The sequence below is a fragment of the Taeniopygia guttata genome, chromosome 28 (genome assembly GCF_048771995.1).
Source record: "Taeniopygia guttata chromosome 28, bTaeGut7.mat, whole genome shotgun sequence".
Taxonomy (NCBI): Eukaryota; Metazoa; Chordata; class Aves; order Passeriformes; family Estrildidae; genus Taeniopygia; species Taeniopygia guttata.
In genome coordinates, this window is record NC_133053.1 from 3,157,189 (window position 1) to 3,182,184 (window position 24,996).

Below are 24,996 nucleotides of genomic sequence, written 5' to 3' on the forward strand. Positions count from 1 at the left end.
TTTTTCCCCTGCAGCCCTCAGGTAGGATTTACTACTGAGCACTGCCTGCTTCAACAGCTCCTCAGTGTTCCTTTCCAGTGTGTGAAGGGACACATTCAGTCCTTGTATTTTATAGCACTCTTCTCATTGTTCCTGTTCTCCTCTTTTTGAATGTTCATGGTGCCAGAACTGCCAAGGCTGTATGGGCCACAGTGGGTCCCTTCCAACCCAGGATATTCTGTAATTCTGTGATTTTGAACTGAATTATGCTTCATTGCTCTTGCTGTTATTCTTCTTTGCTTGTTGGTTGGGAGTGGCACAGCCTTTATGTCTTGCTTGCTCTTCTGAACCCTTTTCTAAACACTCCTCTGGATGCTGGGGCTCACAGGAGAGGTTTCCTTCTCCAGTTTTCCCCTGTTCACCTGCTTTTTTTTTTTTTTTTTTTTTTTTTTTTTTTTTTTTTTTTGTGGAAAAGTAGAAAAATACTGTCTGGTTTAGCCCAGGCCACTTCAAAAGAAGAGGGAATACATGGGAATTATTGGCATTTATTATCAGCACTTTCCATGATGAATGCTTGAGGGATGAAGAAGTTTTCTGGCTTGGTAAATCACAAAAGCCTTCAAGAGTGAGCATTTCCCATCTAAACCTTACACTTGGCAGGGCTCCAGTGTACACAGAAGGGTTTAAAACTCTTGGGGGTTTCTTCTGTAAGGGTTAATTAGCAAACAGAGTTTGGAGCCAAAAACCTGGAAGGTTTGCAGATTCATAAAAAGAAACAAAAGCAAATGATGTTGCAAAGGAAACACTGACTTGGGCCATTAACAAATTCCCTTTGCCTCACTGCGCCCAGCAAGCACAGAAAATTACAAGTGAAATTACTAGAGCCAGGCAGAGGAAGCAGAACTGGGCTTTTGCTGCTGAACACAAGAAATATCTCACATATTACATTTTATATTTATATTTTCAGAGGAGAACCACCTAACCCTGTCACCTCTGATTTCATGACATGAGTATTGTCTGACTCATACACAAGAGAGCTTTGTCCCTTTGGGTCACTCTTGTTTTTAATGATCTCTGAATTCTTACTTGTCCTGAGAATTGCACTTAGTTATAAAACTATTTTGCATGTGGCTCTTCCAAAAACAAATGCTGAGAAAAACAGTGAGAAAAAAAAGGAAAAGAAAGTTGTTGTTTTGAGCTGCTTAGTAAAGTAGGACAGGACACTGAAAGGACAGATACCTTAGAGCCATGTAATGAAGCCTTTTAACCACTTTGGATACTAAATTTTGATTTTTGGTATACTGTTCCTAAGAAAATACTGTTTAAAAAAGTCCAGGAAAGAGCCATAACCCTAGTGACTAAGGGCTTGAAAAGACAATTTATGAATAAGGCAAAACCCCCTAAATATACAGATTTTTACTAAATTTCATTTTCCTTTCCTTTCTAAAATGTTTAAACATAGAAATCAGCTATGGAAAAAACAGGTAAAGATAAATCAATAAACATCTGAACTAGGAGTTACTGAAGGGAAACACAGGTTACAAATCAAGGGAAAACATCTTGCCATCAAAATCTGTCGGACTGTGAGATTATCCTGCAAGAAATGATGAATCCTCACCACTTGGGCTATTCTTGATGAGAAAAAATGACATGTAAAGCAAAACTATGAACTCAAAGCCTTTTCTCCATCTGTAAATTTAATTGTGATGAGTTACCTTGAACGAGGTAATCTGTAGCTTCAACCTCCACCTCGTGGCTGAGCTGCTTGGTTTTCTGCAGGTATTTCAGGACAAAGACATTGGGAGCAAAATGGATCATGTTCTGCTCCCCACAGCCAAAGGGCAACCTCAGCAGGTTGTCCAGGTTGTTCAGAGTAGGACCCATCACATCTCCTGTTGGAGAAAGAGGAGAAATGTTCAGGATCAGGCAATTAATGTTTCCTTTTGTGTTTTATGGTTATCCCCCACCTCACTGCACTAATATCTCCTGGCTACCCCGGAGTCAGCTTAAATAAACTGTGAGAAGTGGGAAGTCCTTCAGCTGTTAAGTCCTAGCACTTCAATCTCTTGCTGGATTAAAGAAAATCCACATTTCAGCCTTTCATTATCCACGACTTCCCAGTTTAGACCAGTTTGGAACACAGCACAATCTGTGACGAGGATGACAATGAAACAAACACCATAAGCTGTAACAGCCAGTGCCCCTGCCAAGCCCCTCACATGGCACCAACTTTAAGCCACTGTCAACCCAAACAGGCTTCAAACAAGTGACAAAGAAACCCCAAGGAATGATCTGCCCCAGAATTAAGCAGTAATAAACCTTTTTTAAGTGCCTGTGACTATCTTATCTGGTGTGCATTACTCAAGTACTGGTCAGAAGTAACAGCTGGAGCATCTGTTGACATTTGAGAAGGGGTACCTAAGTGATACCTCCTGATAATTGATACCTATTATTGAAGCCGTAGCTCTTTCTGATCCTGGAATTATGTTGTGGGGAACTCCAAGAGTAAATGCTTCATTGTGATTTTCATCAGTCTCTTCTTTTCTCCAAATTTTAAACTCTCCCATTGACCCCCAGCCTGTGGAAAAGCCAATGTACTTCACCTCAAGCTGTTTGGGGACTGTCCACTCCACAATAATAGATTCGTTTAGCACCCGAGTACCGTGGCCAACCTGAAAGGGACAAGAGACCATGGAGTTCCAAGACAAGAGACCATGGAGTTCCAAGAGCCCACACAGGTGGAATCACTCTGCCTCATATGCTGGGACACCTCCCAGCTCAGCTGTGCCCTGCAGATGCAGCAATCCCCCTCTCCTTCCCACCCACAAAACAATCCAAGGAAGTTAAATGAGAAATCCACAGGCTTCGCCTTCAAGGTTTCATCACTTAAAAATGTTGAGGACTTGTGGAAGAGGTTTTGCAGTGACTTCTGTGAGCCAGAGAGAAGTTTGAGAAGAGGATCCATGTTTACTCCTGATGGAATTTTCTACCAAGGTCATTGACAGAGAAACCAAGAAAGAAAGAAGGATAAATAAGAGAAACCTGCAACTGCCTATTCCAATAAACACTTTGTTTGTCTCATCACCAATGAGTAAAGTGTAAACTTAAGAGCTTTGTAAGAATGTATAAAAAGCATGCATGCTGTAATAAAAATGATTTGAAGCCTTCTGAACATGAAGTGTGCTGCTTTGTATTGTCTCTGTCTCAACCACGACAAGGACTGAGGTCCTGAGAGCATAACAGTGGCAAAAGCAGATTTGTTGTGATCACAACAGCCAGATCAGGGCTTCAGAGGTAAAAGGCAACAGGAATGGAGCTCCCACCTTCTACACCAAGGAAAAACTGCTCAAACTCTGTTCACAAAGAGACTTCCAGCCCGTTCCACAGCAGTACCTGGATAATTCCATTTTTCCAGCTGATCCAGAAGCTGCGGAATTCATCCCAGGAGAGGATGCCAGGTGTGTCCCTGCTGGCCACTGGCTCTCCCATTTTGCTGGTGGAAATCCAAGTTTTGGTGTTCTGCTGTCCCCCGATGACAATCTCTGCCATCTCGGCCATGTCGTGGGGGCCCGAGGACAGGGCCAGGTGAGCATCGTTGTGAGCCTTCACAGCAAGGTCAAAGTGGCTCATCTGGGCTGGCTTCTGCATGTACTGATACTCATATTTGTTAGGTGTAGAAATGTGTATTTTCTCTAGTCAGAAAAACAAAGGAATGTTGTAAGAATTGGAGCTCAGCTTAGAGCTGATAACTGAAATTCAAACAGACCTTCCCCATGTACATGGGAGTTGTTTCCAGCTTCTTTAAAGCATTAAAATACACATGGATGTTTCTTCTCATCTTTTATTTTTACCCCCTTCAAGGCAGAAAATCCTTCAAACTGCTCAGCTGAATTTCTTATGAGCTCAGCAAGTGATTTTTCAGTTCTAATCTAGTGGTCAAAAGCATCTCTGTTTAACTACTGGAGCCAGCTCTGAGCTATCCAAATCTCTGGCAGAAAGGACAGACTGATTCCAGAACTGAATCTTAAAACACAAGCTGAAAATAAAGTACAGTCCCAGTTACTGTCCACAGTGCTGAATACTTAAACTGTTCCATAAAGTAAAGGAATTTAATGGCCATTTCCAGAAATCACTTGGGCAGTTAAAGCAAATTCATAATTAGCCAGCCATGTAAGAAAGACTCTTTATTTTTAAGTTCTTCCTACACACCATAAGTCATCAATCACAGAGAAATGGAAACAAAGATTTTTTTAAACTTTTTTTTTTTAAGAAGCCAAATGCTTCTTTTTAAAACTGATTCAAACAAACTGAATATCTCATTCAAATCATGAACTTACCATTTGGGCAGAAGAACACACTGTAGGTATATTCTCTGGACAGTCCCTCTGGCTATAGAAAGACAGAAATCCATGCATAAACCACAGGGCTTGGATTAGCAGGAACAGATTCCAGTTTGACTTGGAAAATACAGAAATTATTTCTGCTGCTGTGCAGTGGTTTATATTCTTTATAGAAAAGTGATGGCACTGTGTTCTGTTAGCTAGAGCAGTGCCAGAGAACCTTCCATTTTATCATATTTCTTAGATTAACAGGGCAAGCTTATCCCATAAAATATCCATTACTTTTTCTCCTGAACAGTGCTGAAGATTCACCAGAGGAGCTCAAATGGGCTCTTTCAATACAAGTACCACTAAAGCTGATTATTTCCAATGTCCCTAACACACCATAAATCAACTTGAGGATCTTTATAAATCATGTTTGATTTCACAATTTGCTCAAGCTTTTTTTTTATTTTTCTGAATTATCATAAATTGGTGTTTTCTCACCTCAATAATGACACTGCTGCGAACATAATCCACCCCCACGGGGCTCCTTTTGTCCATGTAGGAGTCCTCTGAGTGTTTGCCATTCTTCAGGCTCTGCATCCCCTCCTGGCAGCAGTTGGTCCCACCATAGGCAAAAGCTTTTGCTAAGAAACAGAAGGGAAAAGCAGAGATTTTGAGATAGGAAGACCTCTAGAAATTAAAGAGATCCAAACTAATTAGAAGCATCTGATTAACAGCACATCAAGTGCTGTAATTACCTCTCTCATATTCCCTTTTTCCATATTTGAGTGATCTAAAACTAGAAAATATTTAAACAATCATGGAGCAACAGAGAAACTCTTCCCTAGTTTTTGGTGTTGCACAGTTTTCACTGGGATTATTTGCACAGAATTTGTTGTTATTCTCTTGTTTTAAAAATTTCCACTGATCTCTTCAGGGAAATTAAACAGGCCCAACCTTAACATCACAACAAAAAAACTCATGACCAGAGAATGTCCTGATGTTTGTTTGTACATTCTGTGCACCAGAGGCAGGGCATTTGTTCCTACAACAAATGAGGTTCAAAAGCCAAGTTGGCAGCAAGTGGGATGAATGAACTGGGGCAATAGGGAAATAAGAATTTTCTCCTGAGAGAGAAAGAAGAAGAAACACTTGTAAAAGCCCCTCAAGAAGCTGTTTTGAGTTGTGTGTACCAGTGATGTTGCTCAGGCCCAGCTCATTGAAGGACAGGACGATGGAGGTGGGCTTGGCTTCCCCAGGGGCCACACACTTCTTCCTGGTCAGGTGGTGCTTCCCAGGGTGCCCAACAAACTTTATGCCTTTTGGGACAGAAATCTTCACATGGACCTGTGAAAGTTTTGGAAATGTCATTTATTGGAAATACCAGCTGCGAAGACAAAGTGAGCTATGTGAATGATGGGAAACCCACAGAATTCTTCATGACAATCACAGAATGGAGATCATTCCTTCTTCAAAGTTTCTAGCCATGGATTTGACTGAGAGCAGTACTTTCAGCTCAGCAATTCTACAAGTATTTCTGGGAGATGGTATTGGAGGCTGGGCAGATGGGGACTGTGAATACGGAGATGGAATTTCTTGGGGAAAAAATATTCCTTCAAAATTAACTGTTTTTACAGCTTTTTGATTATGAAGGAAATTCTTTTTGGTTCAGCACGAGATTCCAAATTGGGGAATGTCTTTTCAAGTGTCTTTTCCAACATTTGCTTTTCTGAAGTGCTGCAAGACACTACAGCCTACAACAGGCATTTCAAAGCAAAACCAAACCAAGCAATGACATTCATTTGAGTTGAAAAAAAAGCAATATTTATCTTCTCAAAGCATCTAGGCTGAGCTTACCCCTGTGTCAGCCTGACCCCTTACCCACTGTGACTGGCAGCTCACCCACCAGGCGTGGTGAGGAGGCAGAACTGAGGGCTGAGCTTTACCTCTGCACACAGGGGCAGGTAGTTGTAGACAGTGAGGGGGATCTTGGTCTGCTCTCCCCTGATGACGTGGTAGGGCAGTGTGAAGTCGATGAAGAAAGGTTTGAATGTTTTCAGCTCTGTCTGGCTGGCAATGCCCAGCCCCTGCTCCTCAGACAGAGCCACGGCCTCCGTGATCCACGTGGTGATGGAGTCGGGCACCTCCACCTGCAGCTGGGCTTCCCCCGAGCTGGCACTGCCAAAGCAACACAAAATAAAGTTAATCACGCTGATTAAATGGTTTTTAATGATGGCCCCAAGCATTTTGGGGAATTCCTTCCAGATGCAGGTTGATCAGATTGCATTGTCTGCTTTGAGCTTTAGAATTTTCCTATCAGTTTTGAGACCTGCAAATATTTATAGGCAGCAGAAATGTAAATAGTTACTTGTGCAAAACAGAAATTTTTCCTGGATTAAAAACTTTATTTGCAGCCTCATTTCCAAGTTGCTTTTCTTAGAGGCAAATATCTGCACAAAGTTAAAAAAATCTAAACAAAACTCTGAAATAAAATCGTGTCGTGGTTTGACACAGGAAAAAGAATCTTCTCGGAAGGAAGATCTAAAGATCTAAAAAGAAAGACAAGGAATAATCCCATACCGAAGTCCTGGATAAAAACAGTTCAACAATAATTGATTTAATAGCTAGTGAAATAAAAGTGGGGTTTTTTTGGAACTCATTGTCCCTGTGTCCATTGCCACACTGCAGACTCTGCTTGAATGCAAGGACAAATGAGAAACTTTCTAAACATCCAGTTCAGCAACTGCTTGTTTTGATTCAGAAACACTTTGGTTTGCTTGGTTTTGGAATGACTGACTTAGAAATTTTCCAAACCTATCATATTCTTTCTATGAGAATTGAAATTAGTCATTAAAAATCAAATCTCTGAGCATTTAGCTTTCCTTTGCACAGCATAATGGGATAGCATAAACCTGGTATCCTCTTCCATGCTTTAAAATCATAGAAATTCAGTTTTATTCTTCAGACTTTGCTATTTCCCTCCTGCAAAGCAGCTTTGGCCCTGCCTGGAACAGAAAACATTTCCTCTAACACAAGAACAAAAGCTGTTTCATGGCTCAGCTGGCAGGATGATTGGTGCAGTTGTGAGCGCACCCCAAGGTTGTTTCCTCTCAAGTTCTTATTTATTCCCCTGAGCTTGACACACATGCTGCCAGCTTTGGGGGCATGGAAAATGAGAATGGTCTTGAGAAGTGTCCACCTTGACATGCTGGCCTCATCTGCAGAGGCACCTGATGCACACCCAGAACCAAGTGCTGCACTGCCACTGCATTTCGGATTTGCTCACACTTGAGGCACCATGAAGCACCTTGGCTTGGCGTTGCTCCTCTCAATAAATGAATTCCCAGTGAGCCTGAAGCTGTTGCTCCTGTCAGGAGCCAGGCAGCTCCTCAGGGACTCATCTTTGTGTTTTTATTACAAAGGGAAAGGATTAAAACCATGAAAAGTGGAGATCACTGTGCTTGTTCAGCCAGACTCCAAGCACTGGCCAGTGAATGTGGTTCCCCCAGCTCAAACTCCAGAGGGAAAAGCCTTGGGAAATACACTTGTATCACAGAAACATGGAATGGTTTGGGTTGGAAGGGACCTTAAATCCATCCCATCCCAGCCCTGCCATGGCAGGGACACCTCCCACTGTCCCAGGCTGCTCCAAGCCCTGTCCAGCCTGGCCTTGGGCACTGCCAGGGATCCAGGGGCAGCCACAGCTGCTCTGGGCACCCTGTGCCAGGGCTCCACAGAAAGATTTCTTCCCAATATCCAACCTAAACCTACTTAAGGGTTGAAGTGATTTTGATTCCTTTTCAGCAGACACTTAGGTGCTCACCCCGAGTGCAGTTTGCAGTGATGCTCAGCCCTGAGGAGCAGGCAGGAGGGAGCCCTGGCTCAGGGCTGGCAATATTCCAGCCTGTTTAACCGGACAATTTGCTGCAGCTGATGTTCCTTCCACCGGGATTTCAGCCCATAACCAGCATTAACATTATTTTCACACATGAGGGCACTTACTCTTCTGGGCACAGGGCCAAAGTACACACTCATTTCCAGCCATTAGACCCTCCAGCCAGGCTCTAGGAATTTTTAGAATTGGTTTGGGAAGTAGACATTAGGCTTTTGTTTCTTTTTTTTTTTCTTTTTTAGGATTTATATTATAATTATAAACAGTAGAAGAAAAAAAAATTCTTCCTGTTCAAGAGAGTGGAGATTAAGGAATGCTCCAATGCAGTTGTTTCTAATGAAATGAAGTAGAGAAAATGCAATCTGCAACTTTTTATTCCACGCTCTCCCACTTATAATTAACTGCCCTGGCTTGCTGAGGCCCAAATGGGCACCTCTGGAATTCTTTGTGTATTTCTACAAAGCATATTTCATGCTCAATTGAACAGATTTGAATACACTTGCTCCAAGTTCCTGTCAAATTTAATTTACAATCATTTATTGAGAATGAAGTTTACTTGCAAACCTGGAGAAGCTTTTTAATAATTGCTTCAAATTATCCAAGATGTGCTGTTGTGGGATGGATTAGTTATCTATTTAATTTTTTTTTTTAGTTCCAACTGTACCAAGAGCAAACCAGGATTTGGGAAGCAGCAGATTGTGGTCTGGGGAAGATGCTCTTGCAGGAGATGACAGAGAAAGAAGGGCTCTGTGAAATTTGAAAAGCAATCAATAGAGAATCAATGTGGGCACAACTGACAGGTTTAGCTTGAAGGAAGGGAACACACTTCAGGACCAGAGGAAATGTTGCAAAGATTGAAGTGGTAATGAAGAAAAACAACAACAATGGGGGGGGAGATAATATTACAAAATTTAAAATACCAGAAAATGCCAGTGTAACTCATTAGATTTTAAAGAGCTCTGTTTACAACCCTCTGGATATAATTAATGCCAATACCTGACATTGAGGCAGTGCCAAATCCACGTCTCAGGGAAGAAGGTTCTTTTCCTCTTCTCTGCTCTGCTAGAACAAGAAAGAAATCCTTGCAAATTGATCCTTTTAATAAGATATTTCCAGCAGTCAGTGATAAATCAGAGTTATCACCTGACTCTGGCTTACATGACCAAAACTCTGGTGCAGGCTCATTAAGGAGTGAATAACACAAATTACATGGTCTTTTGAAACAATCCCTTTGTGTGCACACACACTCTGCAGAAACAAGAATCTAAAAAATAGTACAAGTAAGGTAACCTTTGCAACCAGCAGAAATAATGGAGTCTAAAATGAAATTGGTTTGTGATCCAAATTCTTTCACCACATGGAATCAAGGGGAACAAATGCAGCAGCTACTGCAATCCCTCCTTTACATCCTTCTCCATCCCTGCTCTTTGAACGGTCTTGATTTCAATAATTTAAATCAGCTTTTTATACCTGTTATGCTTCATTATCTATTTCTTAACTAACCCCAGAAGCTCCTCTGCAAAGAGATGCTTCCAAGAAGTTCAGGATGCAGAGGGAAGGCCCTTCCTCAGGTGCAGCATCACTTGTGGTACTTCACAACTTTTCCTTCTTGCAGATCCTCATTCTCTTAATTTTGACCACCAGCTGAATGGTCCAAATCATGAGCAATGAATGACTCTGCAAAAACAGCTGTAGCTTGTAAATATTTCAAGAAATTCACAGCAAATTGAAAAGAAATATTCTTCAAAATGATAATTTGGCATTCTTTGCATATGTCATATTTTCCAGAATTAAATTAAATTTAACAAAGCAGTGTCAGTTTTGGGGTTTTTTTGTATCTCCCAAGCCACTGGAAGAATTTCCCTATCACTGCCTTGTCTAAGCCTGGGGGCATGGAGGTAGAAAACAGCTGAGAATAGAGAAAAAAAACAACCAGGAGCATCACAGACAATAGATATTAAACCCCAAATGTTACCTTGGTGCTATTTTGGAATGCATGGTGGCCACCAAGGTGCCGGTGTGTGGCTGGAAGGCTGGGACAGCCTCATCTGTGTACATCCCTCCATTCTGCCTGTGGTTCAGGCTGACTATGTCAGTCATCACCACCAAGCCAGTTTCCTAGACAATGAAAAATCAACACCACAAAACAAAAACCAGCAAGGTAAAAAAAAGAAATAAAGAAAAAGAATTAAAGAAAAAAAAAAACTAAATATGTAGTGTTGTTTCTTTTTTTTAATAGAATCCCTCAATCCTATTTCAACATTTACAGGGGAAATTTCAATTGAATTTTGAGGATTTTTTTAAAGCTTTCTGTAAAAATGACTGTTAATGTGAAGGTGCATAGGCAGAGGCTTTATGAGAAAACTCTTGTCTGCTTGGAAAATGCATTTAAATCAGTATCTAACATTACTGGGCAAGTGTGACAGGTCAAAAAATTGAGTTTGCAGCTCTCAGTAAGGACAAAAAAAGCTGCATCAGAGGAAAAAAAACCCTCAGACCCTGGGGGGGAAGCAGCAGTGGGCAAAAATGAGGATTTGGAGTTCGTAATTAAGAGATTGAGGCACTGGGGGAATGTGTGAAAGCCTCTAGGGTTGAAGGCAACATGATAAAACAATTTAGCTAAAAATCAGAGGAAGGGCAAAGAATGAAGAGATGGGGGATCTGTAGGAAGCAAGGATCATCATTATCAGCAGTTACATGGATTAAAAAGGGAAAGAACAGCAAAGATCAGAGCTGTGGCACTGGGTCTCCAGGCCAGTCTGCATTTCAAAGGGGAAAGGAGGAGAAGATGATGTAAAGAATATCCAACATTTACAGCTCAGCCTTTTCCTTGTCTCAGGGAGCAGGGGTTACACCCTGCAGTGGTGTGGAAAGCAAAGAAGGGATGGGAGCAGAGCCTAAAAGGGTGAACTTCTAAAACAGATGAGGGAACACCCATTTTAAACAAAAACAAAGCAAAAAGCTCATGGAAATAGCAGGTTTTTTTCTTAAGAGCTACAAACAACTGGTTTTCAGCTTTAAAGGTTGCACTGTTAGTATGCAAAGCAATGAAAAACTGAATTAGTGCATGAGTGCATTTAAAAAACCCAACTTGTTTTAAATGCTCAACTTTCAATTTGATTAAAATGCACAGCACAGATCAAAGGAAATCAAATTTTAAAAATCTCAGGTTTAACTATGGGAACACACCAATTAAGTATAAATATATAGCATTTAAGGAGTAACCTGATCAAAAGTATGAAGGTCTTTCACATAGATGGCAACAGAAGCTGAGAGAACCAGGGTAGGAAAGAAACTGAAATGATTTCCAAAGTCCAAAAGGCGACAAGGAAAGATTCACATTCCCCTTTCCCTCCCTGCTGGAGTAGCTGCAGAAGAGATCTGCAAGCTCACCCCTGCCTGGAGGAACCTTCTGGTCCCTGTCTGATTCTCCAGAGCATCAACATGAATTCCTTTACCCAGCAGGATAACTGGCCCTGCCAAGATTGGATTGGCTAAAATCAAACCATGTTTCTCAGCTATCTTTGCTAGAACAGTGTACTATGTTCTCAAAAATCACTTTTCATCCTACCCAGATCTGATGTGGGGAAAACCCCTGGAGCCTATGGAGCTGAAAATGCCCCTGGAAACATGAAAGCACAGAAGAGAGAAGAGAGGCTGGCTACAGAGCTGAAAATGCCCCTACAAAAATGAAAGCACAAAAAAGACACTGCAGAGAGAGGAAGGCTGGTGCTGGACCTGAAAATGCCCCTGAAGACATGAAAGCACAGAAAAGACACTGCAGAGAGAGGAAAGCTTGTTCTGAAGCTGAAAATCACCCTACAAACATGAAGGCACAGAAAAGAGAGAAGGGAGGCTGGTTATGGGGCTGAAAATCACCCTACAAACATGAAGGCACAAAAGAGAGAAGGGAGGCTGGTTATGGGGCTGAAAATCCCCCTGAAAAATGAAAGCAGAAAAGAGAGAAGTGGGGCTGGTTATGGAGCTGAAAATGCCCCTGCAAACATGAAAGCACAGAAGAGAGAAGCAGGGCTGGTTCTGGGGCTGAAAATGCCCCTGAAGACATGAAAGCAGAGAAGAGAGAAGGGAGGCTGGCTCTTCCTACTGTGAAGGCGAAGCGAGCGTCCTTGGTGATGTCCCAGTGCCAGGGGAAGACAGAAGATCTGCGGCGCCTACGTGAGGACATGCCAGGCCACCAGAAGTGCCCTTCTTCCTTTGGAGCTCCAAAAGCATCAGACACATCATACTCTGCAAGCTCCTGGAACACCTGCAGGGAGAAGGCACAGGCTGCTGTCCACAGCTGCTTCCTCCAGGTGGGTGAGGATCACAGGGGTGAGAAGAGGACATCAGTGCTTGAAGCTCGCTCTACCTGGCTGGCTGTCAGCTGGAAGCCTGTTTTGAGCAGGTAGACACTCTTGTCCACCGTGGCCATGCAGACACAGCTTCCTTTTGCAGCTCTGACCTTGATGTTCACAAGGTCACCAGGCCTGGTCTCGTTGGTCGAGAGCATCACGGCAACCTGGGAAGGGAAATCCCATTAAATGCTGTGATTGTCCCAAAAACCAAAGAGCAACGAGGCAGCAGCCCTCCCTCCCCACTACCTGGTTCTCAAAGGAGGAGGTGACAGGGAACTGCAGGCTGTCTGTGACCCCCTCTCCGTTCTCCCTGACGTAGTACACCAGGAGCCGACCCAGGGGAGCCATGGAGTGAACGATTGAGAACCTCAGGAAGGTCACACACACCTCAACCTCTGCTGCAGGTGGGCTGGGAGGTGCTGAAACAGGAATTGTAGAGGAAAAAAAATAGCTTTATTTATCCCTTCCTGCCCCCTCCTAATGCTGACACAAACAGAATTCCCCATCCATTCAGGACTTGCATTCCTGTTCTTGCTGCACATGTTCTTGAGTTTAGAATCTTTTCCCTTTTCCTCCTCGTTGTGGAAGGTAATTAGCACTCCTAATTTAATGAGCAGCATAAAGAAGGTGGATAGGGAACACAGTTAAGTTATCAAGCCATTGAAATCAAACAGAAAATGTTATCTGTTGCTGGAGAATGCTGATGAGAGAAAAGGAAGAAGCTTGAAAAAGGATTATGCAGTTTATAGAGCAGAGAATCACTGGAGCTGTTAAATAGAATCACAGAATGGTTTAGGTTGAAGGCACCTTTAAAGATCCTACTGTGGACAAGAATGTCTTTCACCAGACCAGGCTGCCCAAAGTCCCACACAGCCTGGCCTTGAACTCTTGCAATGACAGAGCAGCCACAAAGCCTCTGAGCAAACTATAAATGCAAAGCTCAGAACAAACCTTCAGTGCAGAAAATCATCACAAATCCTAAATTACTGATTGCCAGGGGCTTGGTGGGTACCTGGAGGGAGGTTCCTGTTACTCTTTCCCCAACTCTCAAAGTGGTTATCAGGACATCCAGACTTTTCCTTTGGCAGCTGTTATCTCCATCTTCCCAATCCCACCCTTTTTCACCCTCCTGCTCCGCAAATCCACCAGATTTGTGTCTTTCTATTACTCCTTATGCAAACCAGGAGTCCACATTTCATTTCCCTTGCCCTGTGGGCTGTGTGATCTCTTTTATCATTCAATTTAATTTTCTCTTTCCATCTAACCATCCTCTCCTCAGTTTAAGCTCAACCAATTTAATCAACTGCCCCAGCCCTGCCATACACTTTCCTGCCACTCCACTCTAAGCAAATATTAGGGTTTTCTCAACTGAGAACAACTGCAGAAAGACCAAAGAAAACTTTTCAAGAGTTAACCCTCTTGAAGAATTCTTTTACATGCCTGAGGGCAATGGATTTCACTATTTTTCTTGCACAAAATTGTCAATATTCTTTAAGGAGCATCACATTAAAAGAAAGTTAATAGAAGTTAGTAGTAGAAGTAAGTAATAGTAGTAAGTAAATGTAGTAATCGAAGTTAGTAGTAGAAAAGTTGTTTTTCACTGAAAGTAGGGGTGAATTGCATTTCTGGTGCTGGCTACCTGTTCCTGGGAAGCGTGTGAGGTCAATGTTCTTCTCAAAGGGTGTGGTGGCCCTTTTGCTCCTCTGCTGGGTGACATTGCTGGGCTGCAGCCCCGACAGGACAATGTTCCCTCGTGATGCCACCTCATAATGGAGAGTGAAGTTGCAAGGACAGGTGGATTTCACTGCAATCCAAGCCTCCTCTCCCACCTGCAGGCAAGGACAGAAAAGCCAAAGATTTGCTCCGTTATAAGCTTTGGGGTGATAAAGCACAGAAACCTGCCTGGGTTCCAGGCCACAGGAGGTGTGAGCCCACTCCTAGCAAATAGATGCATTGAAAAGTGTATTATTACATTAGCACTGTTCTCAGGGACTTTTTCCACAATAAAAAGGGGCCTGTGTTCAGCTCTCCACTCACTGCAAATCTACAGGAGAATGAGCTGGGGGCTGTATGCATTAATGGAACAATAAAGGAATCTCTGGAATCCTGGAAGTTAAGCCTTTTGGCACAGAGCAGCTGTCAGAATTGGTTGAATTTTAGACACCCCTTCAGTAGCCCAGCCCAAAAAAAGGAAAGAGTTGGGTTGGGGGTGGGAAGAGATATATGTTTGATAGTCTTTGCAGTTTAATTCTGATTACATCCATGTGGCAAATATCAATTCAAACATCACCATGAAATGACTGGGAAGAGATCTGAGGGAAAATGCTTTCACATTACAAAGTTTTGATAATAATCTCTAAATTGGGCACTCAGGAAGGTGTCAAACACACAAATAAATGAGAAGAAACTTGCTTTTTTTTTTGTCTTGGTAACTCATCTGATGCCTGCAATAGGCTCTAGAGCAGCAGCACACCTGGGCACTGAAACTCTGCACCCAGAGGGGCTCAGTGAGTACTGAACACCCTCAAGACAAAATCCCCCAAAATCCCAACAGAACAGACATCAGCCATGGGATTAGCACTGGTCATGTCTGAAACCTCTCTTTTTTCAGCTCCAAGTGTTTTCCCCACAGAATGCACTCATGGCACCAACCAAAAGGGCAGAACTGGAGCACAAGGATGGTTAAACACAGTGAGAATGCCACGGAGTCCAAGAGGTGCCTCGTGACATCAAATATTTGAAGTATTAAGAATTCCCCAGAGCAAATGATGAAACAATTCATTAAAAAATGAATGTAGCTAATTGGAACACCCAGTAAGAGCTGGCAGTGCATGGAAACAGTTCCCAGATCAGCTGGTCATCCAGCTCCAAGCTTTCCCACAGAAGAATTAGTTCTAATCAGGTTATAATAAGAACAATGTGTTCAGATTAGCAGTGTATAATCCCCTTTCCATACCTCAGGAAACTTGTAAAAGATTAATTAGCCATTAAACTTCCATGAAATGCAATGATTAAAAAAATGCTCTTATTTGGATACAAAGAGTCTGAAACCAACCTGACGAACCTGCTGATAACAAATCTCAATGTGTTTAAGCCCAAAACCCACTTTTTTTTTTTTTTTCCACTGAACAATATGCAGACTTTCAGAATATTTTCTTGGGTAAGAAGAAACCCTGAATGACTCTCAGAAAAAATTATGCAACAGGAATCATGGTTAAATCAGATCTTTTCTCTAGGAGAGAAATCACAACAACTTTCATAGAGCAGAACTACATTTTTAGAGAGGCTCCTACAAAACCTACCAAAGAAGACAAGGCAATCATGTTCAGAGCTCAATAACTGGAAGATTGAACAGATCCAGATGAGATTTAAATTGGAAGTTCCAGTGAGAATACACAGCCTTAATTTTGGTCTTTAGTAATTCAGCCACTCCCACTAACATCACTTCCAAACATTTTCAGCAAGCAGTGGGCACTGCTGGAGGCACAGAACACACATTCAAATGTGGAAAACTGAAGTTTTCCATGCCTACACCCACCTCCCCTCTGAACAGAAAGGGTTGGAGTTGAGGTGCTGCACAGAGCACCAAGGGAGTTGTGCTTAGCACCTTGTGTAGCCCATGTTCAACAATTATTTGTTGAAGTGCAGCTCCTTCATCCTTTGTGGTGGAAACAGTTTAGGATCCCAGAATCAGCAATGTCCAGACATATTTAATTAGAACAAAGCACTTTAAACCAAACAATGCTTGGATTTAATTTCATTTCCATGGTGGAAGGTGAAGCCAACATACCTGGAAAGGTTTATCTGGTGCCTGGAGCTGGATGTGACACTTGCTGGGTGAGTACCAGCTGCTGATGGACAAGTAGTTGGGCAGATATTGATCCCCAGAGGGTTTCCCATCAATGGCTGTCACTTTGGTCTTAAAAAATGGAAAAAAAAAAAAAAAAGTTGCATCAATGTAATGCATTTTGTTCTTTCTTAATCTCTACTCTCCTCTCCCATTTTATACCTTTCACCTTTCATCTCTTGACATCTTTACTCCCCAAATATTGGACCCCTACTGCCATGTTAAGGTGTATTTGGAGAAGCATCTTTTCATGGTGGTTATCAACATCAGTTCTCCTGGCAGCAAGAAACAAGCCAGTGTTTGCTGTGTTGAAATCCAGGAGCTGGAGCTAAAAGGCACTGATTTCCTGTTTGTAGCGCTGATTTATAAAGTGCACGTTTGACAAGATTTGTTACATTAAAGCCTGCTAATCCTATAAGGAGCTTTTACCCACCTCCAGCCAGACATATTGGGCAGCTGTGGGGATGGAGGGGATTTCAAACTCCACCAGGCCATTCCTTGAGACCAGTTCACTTGTATAAACATTGTCCTTTGGTGTGAGCTCAGCTTTAATTCGGATGGTGACTCTGTCAGCTGGACTTCCATCAGGGTAAGTGACCTCCACCTGCGCAGTGGGGCATTTATAGAACAATTTGCTTTAAATTATCACCAATTCCAGGTGGGGGAAAATCACTGGGGTCAAGCCAGTGCGACTTAAATCAGCCACATATCCATGGCTCTACTTTTAACCTCACCTTGCCTTTGTAAGGCAGCCCAGGTTTGAACTGTTTCCTGGTGTCCTTGGAGTACTTGATATCAATCAGCTGTTTCTGGACAGGTGTGGAGTCATCAAAGGTCACCTGCTTGCTGCCATCAGAGCTGATCACCGTGGCCCAGATGTTGACTGTGCCTCGGAAGTGCTCGGGGACATCTGCTGGCATCATGTCCCTGACACACACCTCGAACACGGCCGAGCCATCGATCTGGGGTGGGCACACAAAGGGAAGGGGCTTTGCAACCCTCACAGGGCACAGAAAGCAAACCTAAAGCACAGGCAGCTGGTAGGGGCTTACAGCAGGGTTGTGGGAGGGTTAGGATTGGAGGGAATTAATTGGGAAGGGAAAAGGAAGGGGGGAGAAAAAGGAAGGAAGGAAGGGGGAAAAGAGGAAGGAAGGGGGAAAAGAGGAAGGAAGGGGGAAAAGAGGAAGGAAGGGGGAAAAGAGGAAGGAAGGGGGAAAAGAGGAAGGAAGGGGGAAAAGAGGAAGGAAGGGGGAAAAGAGGAAGGAAGGGGGAAAAGAGGAAGGGAAAAGGTTCATTTTCCTCCCTTCGCCACACTCTGGACTAATTCTGTCACCTCAGGCTCCTGCTCTCCTCTGCCACACATACTCTTAAGACAGATTAAAACTATGCCAACAAATTCTCATCCCACTAAATCCCAAAATATCCTGAGCTGGAAGGGACCTACAAGGATCATCAGTCCAGCCCTATCCCTGCACAGACACCCCAACCACCCCACCCTGAGCATCCCTGAGAGCTTCTGCAGCTCTGGCAGCCTTGGGGCCAGGACCATTCCCTGGGGAGCCTGGGCAGTGCCAGTACTCTCTGGGAAAAGAGCCTCTTCCTAATATCTAAAATCATAAACACACCATATAAAAATAAGCAGTGGCCTCAGTATAATATTTACTCCTTCATTTTCTGATCTCCCATCAGCAACAAAACAGAGCTGTGGGATAAAATTTAAAGACAGATCAGGCATTTTATCACATGTGAGCCCATGGTCTCCCTCACCTGCATGGTCTTGAGGACAGGGTGTCCCACTTCATGTCTGTAGTACCCAACACCATTTATAGTCATATTGACAATTAATTTCCCTGTCACTGGTTTTCCAAATGTGTATCTGGAATGCAAAGAAGATGATGAATAACTTCCAGCTGGTTTCTGTTCTTCTGGTTATATCAAGACAATTGATTACCATGCTACCTGCATATCTAGAAAACGTTACCACAGGAAGTTTTCTAGATTGTTATTTTTACCATGTTTTTGAAGGCTCTTACATCAGAAAGCTTCTGATGATGATTAGAAATCATCTGAAAACTCTGCAGCAGGTGGGATCCAAGCTGCAGTGACTGCACTACACCCACAGCAGTGAAACCTGGCTTGGGACCTGTTCCTACCTGGCATGGACAGTTCCTTTTTCACACAGTGAAAGGTCACGGATGTAGCGAGGGGGATCAATCAGCAGCTCAAACTTTGGCAACACTACAATGAAAAGATATAAAGCAATATTTTTTCAAGCAGATCACATTACCCAGCTTATAGCAAAAGTCCCCACAGCTCTGACAGGAGTTGGTTCTGATTTATCAGGGTAACACCCAGCAGAGGGTCAACCAACAACAGCAGCAAACCAAAACCACCCTGGCAAGGTGACCTTAGTTAGCAGTGGCTGCATCCCTGAAATACATGGCCCTAAGGAATTTTTCCTCATGGCATTTTAAATGCAGTATTTCAGGTGTTTCATCTCAAGTGAAGGCATTTCACAGTGCTCTGCTCTTCCAAATGCACCTGGGTTAGGGTCAACTCACCATATTTCTGCACCTCAAAGGATTTGTTGTAAGTGTGGCCCTGCATCTCAGCAAAGATGAGCCATTCCCCAAACACTGGCTGATCAGACAGGGGAAAAGTCATATTGACAATGCCTGAAAAGGGAAACAACACTCTGTGAGCTTTGTCACTCTCCAGCCCCTGCCAAACCTTACTGAACACCACTCAGTGGAAGCAGAAGCAAAGGCAAATCATAGTACACAGAGGAAAAAAGAAATAATCTGGAACTTACCACAACAAAATGGCTTCAAGTTATTCCATTCTATCATCCGAGACCCCCGAGGATCCTGCAGGGGTTTAGGGATGAGAAAATGAGCATCACTCATACATTTAACACAGTTTGCAACAAAGAACTTACTTTTGTAATATACACACCTAACTGACAGCTCAAATGTAACCAACGCCTGTCAAAAATGTCTCAAAAATACCTGACACCAGGGGTATTTGCTTTCTGGAGTTATTCAGGAGCTCTGCTCCTGTAAGCAATGCACACAAGTAAATGCTGTCAAGCAGCAGATCTTTGCCCTGCTTAGACACCAGTCCTGGATGGGATGAACTGGCCTCATTCCTAAAGGGAGCTGGACAAGCAGAAAGGCAAATTTTAGATGACAAACCCAGATGAAATGAATCCTGCTGGTTTTGTCAGCATTAAATCTTCAACGGGAGTGAATTCTGCTTTCTGACAGGTAAACACATTAAAAAACAACAACAAAAAAATCCAAAACCAAAAAAACCCACCACAAACAAAAAACCAACCAAAAAAAAAAAATCAAACAAAAAAACAAAACCTAAACACATAAGGAACCTCTCATTCACCTCATAAGAAAGAAGACAGGAGAACCCTTTCCTTCCCATGAATTTCTGCTCTCCACTATCTCTGTTTGGGTGCAGAGATGAGGGTGGCTCTGCTCTGCCAGCCCAGCACATGAAGGATAGGAGTGGGTGGGCATTGAAAAGAAGGGAGGGGGAGTGGGGCTGTCACAGTTATAAATCCCAGTGAACCAAGCCAATTCTTCTCAGGCTGAAAAATGGGAAAGAATTTCTGAAACTGAAGTAGAAAACAAGGATATTTGCTGGTGATAGCAGCAAAAAAACCAAGGCACAGAGATCAGATAGAGACACAGGGATAGATAATTGCATTTGTTAGGGGTGGGAATGGCCATAATGGACAGGAAAAGCACAAATTTGTTCCTTTAATGGCTACACAAACCTTGTACCTGTACAGGACAGGTGCTAGGTGGGCACACAGATACTCACCACCACATAAGCTTCAATCTGAAAGAAAAAAAGAAAAATAAAAGGCTTTATGAAAAAACTTTTCTGCTTTTTGTAATGAAGTGTTGAGTCAACATAAGCAAGGTGTGAGACCCAAAGTGACAGAGTTTGAGCAACTCTGCTAAGAGGAGCCTGAGGAACACACATTTAATTCAGACTATCTATCTGGAAAAGCAATAATTTACATATCTGTGCACTACCTCAATAAGGTGCAATTTTCTGAAAAATTCTTGTCTCTGATCTGGCAGAGTTGCCTCCTATTTGCCAGCAGTCCAAAACTTTGTATTCTCCTCCAATAATAATATGACCAAGTGAAAAAAGCTAAATTACAAATAAAACAAGCTGTCACAAACTATGCCCAAACAGGTTAAAAATCCAGTTCTGTTTCTGCATAAGTGTACATTTGAATAAAATGCAGGCTACCAAGTATTCCATCACATTGCACAGTGTGAAAGAAAACAGTTTTCTTTACCCTGTCGTTGACTGGCCTCAGGTCAGAAGTCACCATAAAGAGGTTTATCAACACTGAAAAAAAGAAAAGAGGGAATTTATCAGTCACCAGACCTGAGCTTGAACAGAAGAGCTCATCCTAACACTCCCCTTGAAAGTAGCCCTAGCACCTGGCAAATTGTTCAAGATGATTTTACCTTTCTGCTTGGGTTTATAGACAGGTTTGTCAGTCTGGATGAACACTGAGGAGCCCTTGCTGTCGATGGTGACTGTGGTGTAGTTGTGGAAAATGTACCCTTCCTCTGCCAGGTGCCTGTTGCCCCAAACCTTCAGGTGTGCTTGTCCACGAAGCCCTGAAGGCACCTAAAAAACACCACAAGGTGAGGAACACACAAAAAAGCCTTTGAGCTTTTGGGGAATGTAATTGATACTGAAGTGAGCAAGAAGAGGCACCTGCTGTGTTTTGGTGTAAATCTGTGTTAGCAGTGAAAAGAGAATTAAGGACATACTAGGTTTTCTACAATATATACATTTCAAAGGAGGTAAATTCATGCTGAAAACATGGCAGGAAATTCTCTTCTGCCCTTTATCACTCAAGCAGAGTGATGGTTGATCCATGAGCTAGCTACATATGCAGCCCCCAGTACAGAAAATATGTTATGTGGGGAAACCAAGCCACAGCTCTGCCAACAGAGGGAAAAACCCCAATGAGCAACACAAAAAAGTCCCCAAAACAAAAAGTGCATGCATGTACACGCTCAACCAGCTGCTCAGAGAAATAAGTACTTTTAAATTATTTCAGATTAAAAGTGACAAAGTAAAAAATCTGATACCATTCCAGATGCACACAACTGAATATTTTGTTCCACCATCCCCCTTTAACATCCCAAAGATGACAAGCCCAAATTAAGTCCTAAGTTAAGACACCCAACACTTTTAAGGGCTTGTTCTTCTAGACCAGCTCCATTTTGCCAACATTTCAAGTCATAACCCCCACACAGAATTCTGTACTGCCACTCTTACAAAATAGCCCCAGCACAGAAATTTATGTGGCCACGAGCAACTGATTTTCTTTAGTGGAGTAAATGTGAGCTGTGATGGGTTGAGCTTTCCTCTGGTGAAGGCTGTGCCCTCCTCAGTGTGTGCCCCAGCGTGTGACATTTATTTGTGCCAGGGAGCAATGCTTGATGTGGCTGAGGGAAAGTCCCTTATATGTTCACCAAAAACATCTTAAAATAATTGACACTCACCTTGAGCTTAATTGTTCCTTTATCTAAAATATGAGAGAGAGAGAGAGCAAGAGTTATTCGTGAGGTAAGGCACTAAGATTTTAAATCTTTGCAGTTGAGTGAAGGAAGATCCCACACCACAGAGCTGCTCCCTGCAATATCCATTTGTTGTGATTTCACCTGAAGTCATTTTCCTGCACTGCAGGAAAGAAGTCTGGAAAGAAATTGCAGGAAAGAAAGTCTGCAGGTTGAGAAGTCAGACCGGGTAGAGTTCTCCAAAATAAACCTTTTCCGCATTTGCTGACACCTTTGCCCAATGTAAGCTGCAAAGTGCTCTGTGACTGGAGAGCACCCCCAAGGCTGAGGTTCCAGCACAGGGCAGCCTGTGCCCACTGAAGTGTTTTGCTCTAAAAAGGACCTGGCCTCTTTTGGGACTTTAATAATTCTCAAAACAAACACTCATGGGATCTGTTTGGATTGCTGGATACAGCCATATCTAGGAGTTTTCTTGAGCATTTGCTGTACACATGTGTCAGCATCACTCCCTTTGAATTGCTTTGCAATTGTCAGCCACTTTCAAAGACATCAAGGGGAGGGCACAACCAGAAACAATCTGTTCCAAGAAATGGAATGGCTTTCATAAAACTCCCACTTTTAACATACAGAAGGGTTAAAACACGAGGGTTAAAGAGCCTGTTTGCCTTGACTACACTATAGCTTCCACCACTACTGACAGTGGTACCACAGGGCTACTGGACTTCACTTTCACCAGTGTAAATTCACTCATTGTTAAGTTGGATATTATCTAATCACATTGCTCTCACAGGACAGAGGTATCTGGCTTGGAGTTTAAAGATTTATCCAACTATACAAATATTATCACCTCTCTTAGCAACACCCAGTCCTGAAGATGGGGATTGTGTTCCCAGCACTCATTTTGGAGAGAAGAAATTGATAATGTAGATTTTTAATTTTTCCTTAAAATAAACTTATTTTATTCCTTATATAGCTCCCCAGTGATATATATTCATGCATCAAAAAGAAGTATAATCACTATAAACTCTAGAACATCAGTTATTTTGGGTGTCTGTATGTCTTGGTGTTCCAAAGTTATCAAAGTGTTTGAGATCAAAACCACATTAACACAATCAACTGAGAAGGTGCAGCAGCAGCAAATCAATTCGTTTGATTCCATTATCACCTAAAGCAATTCTTTAGGAGATACCAAGGTGCTCTCACAGCACCTCAGCTCATAAATCAGTTGTCAAGCTCAGAACTGCAGGAGCTCACCCAGGACTGTGCCGTGGCTCCGTGACACCGTGTCTCCTTTGACCACCAGCTGGATCTGCACCGTGGTCTCCTTGACAGAGTTGAAGATGGTCACACTTATGGCTTCCTCCACCCCAGAGCGGAAAACAGAAGGTGCTGCAATCAAATAACCCCTGAGGAGCACAATTGGAAGTGGTCAGTCACAGCCACAGGAGCGTTACCTTCATTTGTGAGACACTTCTTGTGCAGCAAAAGGAAAAGCACAAATAATCCGTGATGTATTTGCCCCTGTAGGGTCATATTTGTTGTCACCAACAGTCTAAATGTGTATCTAATGTATAAATATAATCTAATGTATAATTATCTAAGCCTTTATCTAATGTACCTAATTGTATAAATGAACAAACAGAGCTTAAGTGGCTACAAATGGCTTGCAAATCCTTAGGATTTAAATAAAACCAGTAATATATCACTGTTTATTGCAACTATAATAATAAATTCATGTTCAAGTGAATAAATGAATAAAAACCCATTCATTTACCTACTATATGTAACAAACTAAATGTACAATCAGCTAATCATAAAAGAGTTAAAGTTCATGAAGGAATAAGGAGGTACCAGAACCTTTCATAGAGATTCGTAGCCAATGCTTTCTTTGAAACAATTTAGACATTTTTTAATCAATCATATGGCTCCATTTTCATAGTTCAGCTTCATATAGGAGAAGGTGATTCAGAGGTGATTTTTGGAGCTTTCTAAATGTCAGCCTCAATGCATGTAACACACCTGACCTTGCAGTTTATACGGGAGCAGCCCAGAAACTGCAGCTACAAAACTGGGCTGGAATTCCCAGCTCTACTACCACATTCTTGTTCAAACAATTAGATCCTGCAAGTTTACAAAAGGCATTATTTTAGGAGGCACACAGAGAGCTTTAAAGCCACCCAAAACGACCTCCCATAGATGCTGCAATGTGAGAGTTTCTGAATGGAATCTGCACCACTCCTCTCTGAATGGCACCGTGCCATGAACTTGTCAGCTAAAAGCATTGCAGGCTCTGAGCTCTTTGATGCACTGGGCTGGAAGCAACACATTTATATTCTCTTCATGACACACCTTTCTGGGGTTTTTTCCCTACCCAAAAGGATTTTTTTTTAAACACAAGGCAATTCCTCAGATGCCTTTTCAAGTCAAATTTCTCAGTCCGTGCCTTTCTACAGTCCCATGAGTCAGGTTGCTTTAGCTCATGATTAATTATCACTTTGGGATGAGGATGATGGTGTTTTACAGCCCCCAAGTAATCTTTTATCAAATTCCAAGCCCATGTTCCTCTCTCAGCAGGCCTCATTGCCATGGAGATCCCATTACCCCCAAAGGAAGTTCAGAACTCTGTGGCATTTGAGTTAAATTGCACGGGGTACTTGCAGATTCAAAACCTTATGGCTGCCAGGTTTGAAAATTCATCAGAATGGTAATAAATAACAATAAAAAGTTGCTAGTGAGCCTCCAAATTTATGGTAAGAGAGATAGCTGATTTAGCTGCAGAGGGAGAAAGAGTACCAGCTGCATTCAGGATGAAATGATCAGATTTAAACTGTCATAAGCCCAGCACTGCAGTACCATATGTGAAGCACATGTACTCACATTGTTCCGAATTGCTGAAACTCTTTCTGAAGTATCAGTCCCTTGATACAACTATTTAAATCACTTAATAAGTAGCATTTAAAAATTAAATATTGAACTTGGCAATCAAAGAGTTAACTTGACAGGGACTGGTCAGATCCTTTAAGCACAT

At 42.4% G+C, this 24,996-nt stretch overlaps 1 protein-coding gene across 5 annotated transcripts in view; it reads right to left on the reverse strand.

The window, feature by feature from the left end:
- CPAMD8 (C3 and PZP like alpha-2-macroglobulin domain containing 8) overlaps nt 1–24,996 on the reverse strand; it is a 54,883-nt gene that overhangs the window by 29,088 nt on the left and 799 nt on the right. For 4 of the 5 annotated variants that reach the window (XR_012052171.1, XM_030257011.4, XM_072919414.1 and 1 more), the window contains exons 2-26: nt 23,223–23,374; nt 21,954–21,976; nt 20,901–21,066; nt 20,726–20,778; nt 20,236–20,253; nt 19,211–19,265; nt 18,960–19,073; nt 18,552–18,636; nt 18,166–18,274; nt 17,133–17,360; nt 16,832–17,002; nt 16,342–16,470; nt 14,191–14,380; nt 12,798–12,970; nt 12,566–12,715; nt 12,302–12,463; nt 10,172–10,314; nt 9,193–9,258; nt 6,251–6,482; nt 5,498–5,651; nt 4,806–4,948; nt 4,317–4,368; nt 3,373–3,671; nt 2,426–2,651; nt 1,695–1,871 (exon numbers count right to left, since the gene is read on the reverse strand). Coding sequence is in view for 4 of the 5 variants with exons in the window: in XM_030257011.4 (XP_030112871.4) it covers nt 1,695–1,871; nt 2,426–2,651; nt 3,373–3,671; nt 4,317–4,368; nt 4,806–4,948; nt 5,498–5,651; nt 6,251–6,482; nt 9,193–9,258; nt 10,172–10,314; nt 12,302–12,463; nt 12,566–12,715; nt 12,798–12,970; nt 14,191–14,380; nt 16,342–16,470; nt 16,832–17,002; nt 17,133–17,360; nt 18,166–18,274; nt 18,552–18,636; nt 18,960–19,073; nt 19,211–19,265; nt 20,236–20,253; nt 20,726–20,778; nt 20,901–21,066; nt 21,954–21,976; nt 23,223–23,374 (3,470 nt within the window). In the remaining variant the exon portion in view is untranslated. The remainder of the gene's footprint in view (nt 1–1,694; nt 1,872–2,425; nt 2,652–3,372; nt 3,672–4,316; nt 4,369–4,805; nt 4,949–5,497; nt 5,652–6,250; nt 6,483–9,192; nt 9,259–10,171; nt 10,315–12,301; nt 12,464–12,565; nt 12,716–12,797; nt 12,971–14,190; nt 14,381–16,341; nt 16,471–16,831; nt 17,003–17,132; nt 17,361–18,165; nt 18,275–18,551; nt 18,637–18,959; nt 19,074–19,210; nt 19,266–20,235; nt 20,254–20,725; nt 20,779–20,900; nt 21,067–21,953; nt 21,977–23,222; nt 23,375–24,996) is intronic. The other variant, XM_030257010.4, reaches the window with a different exon arrangement.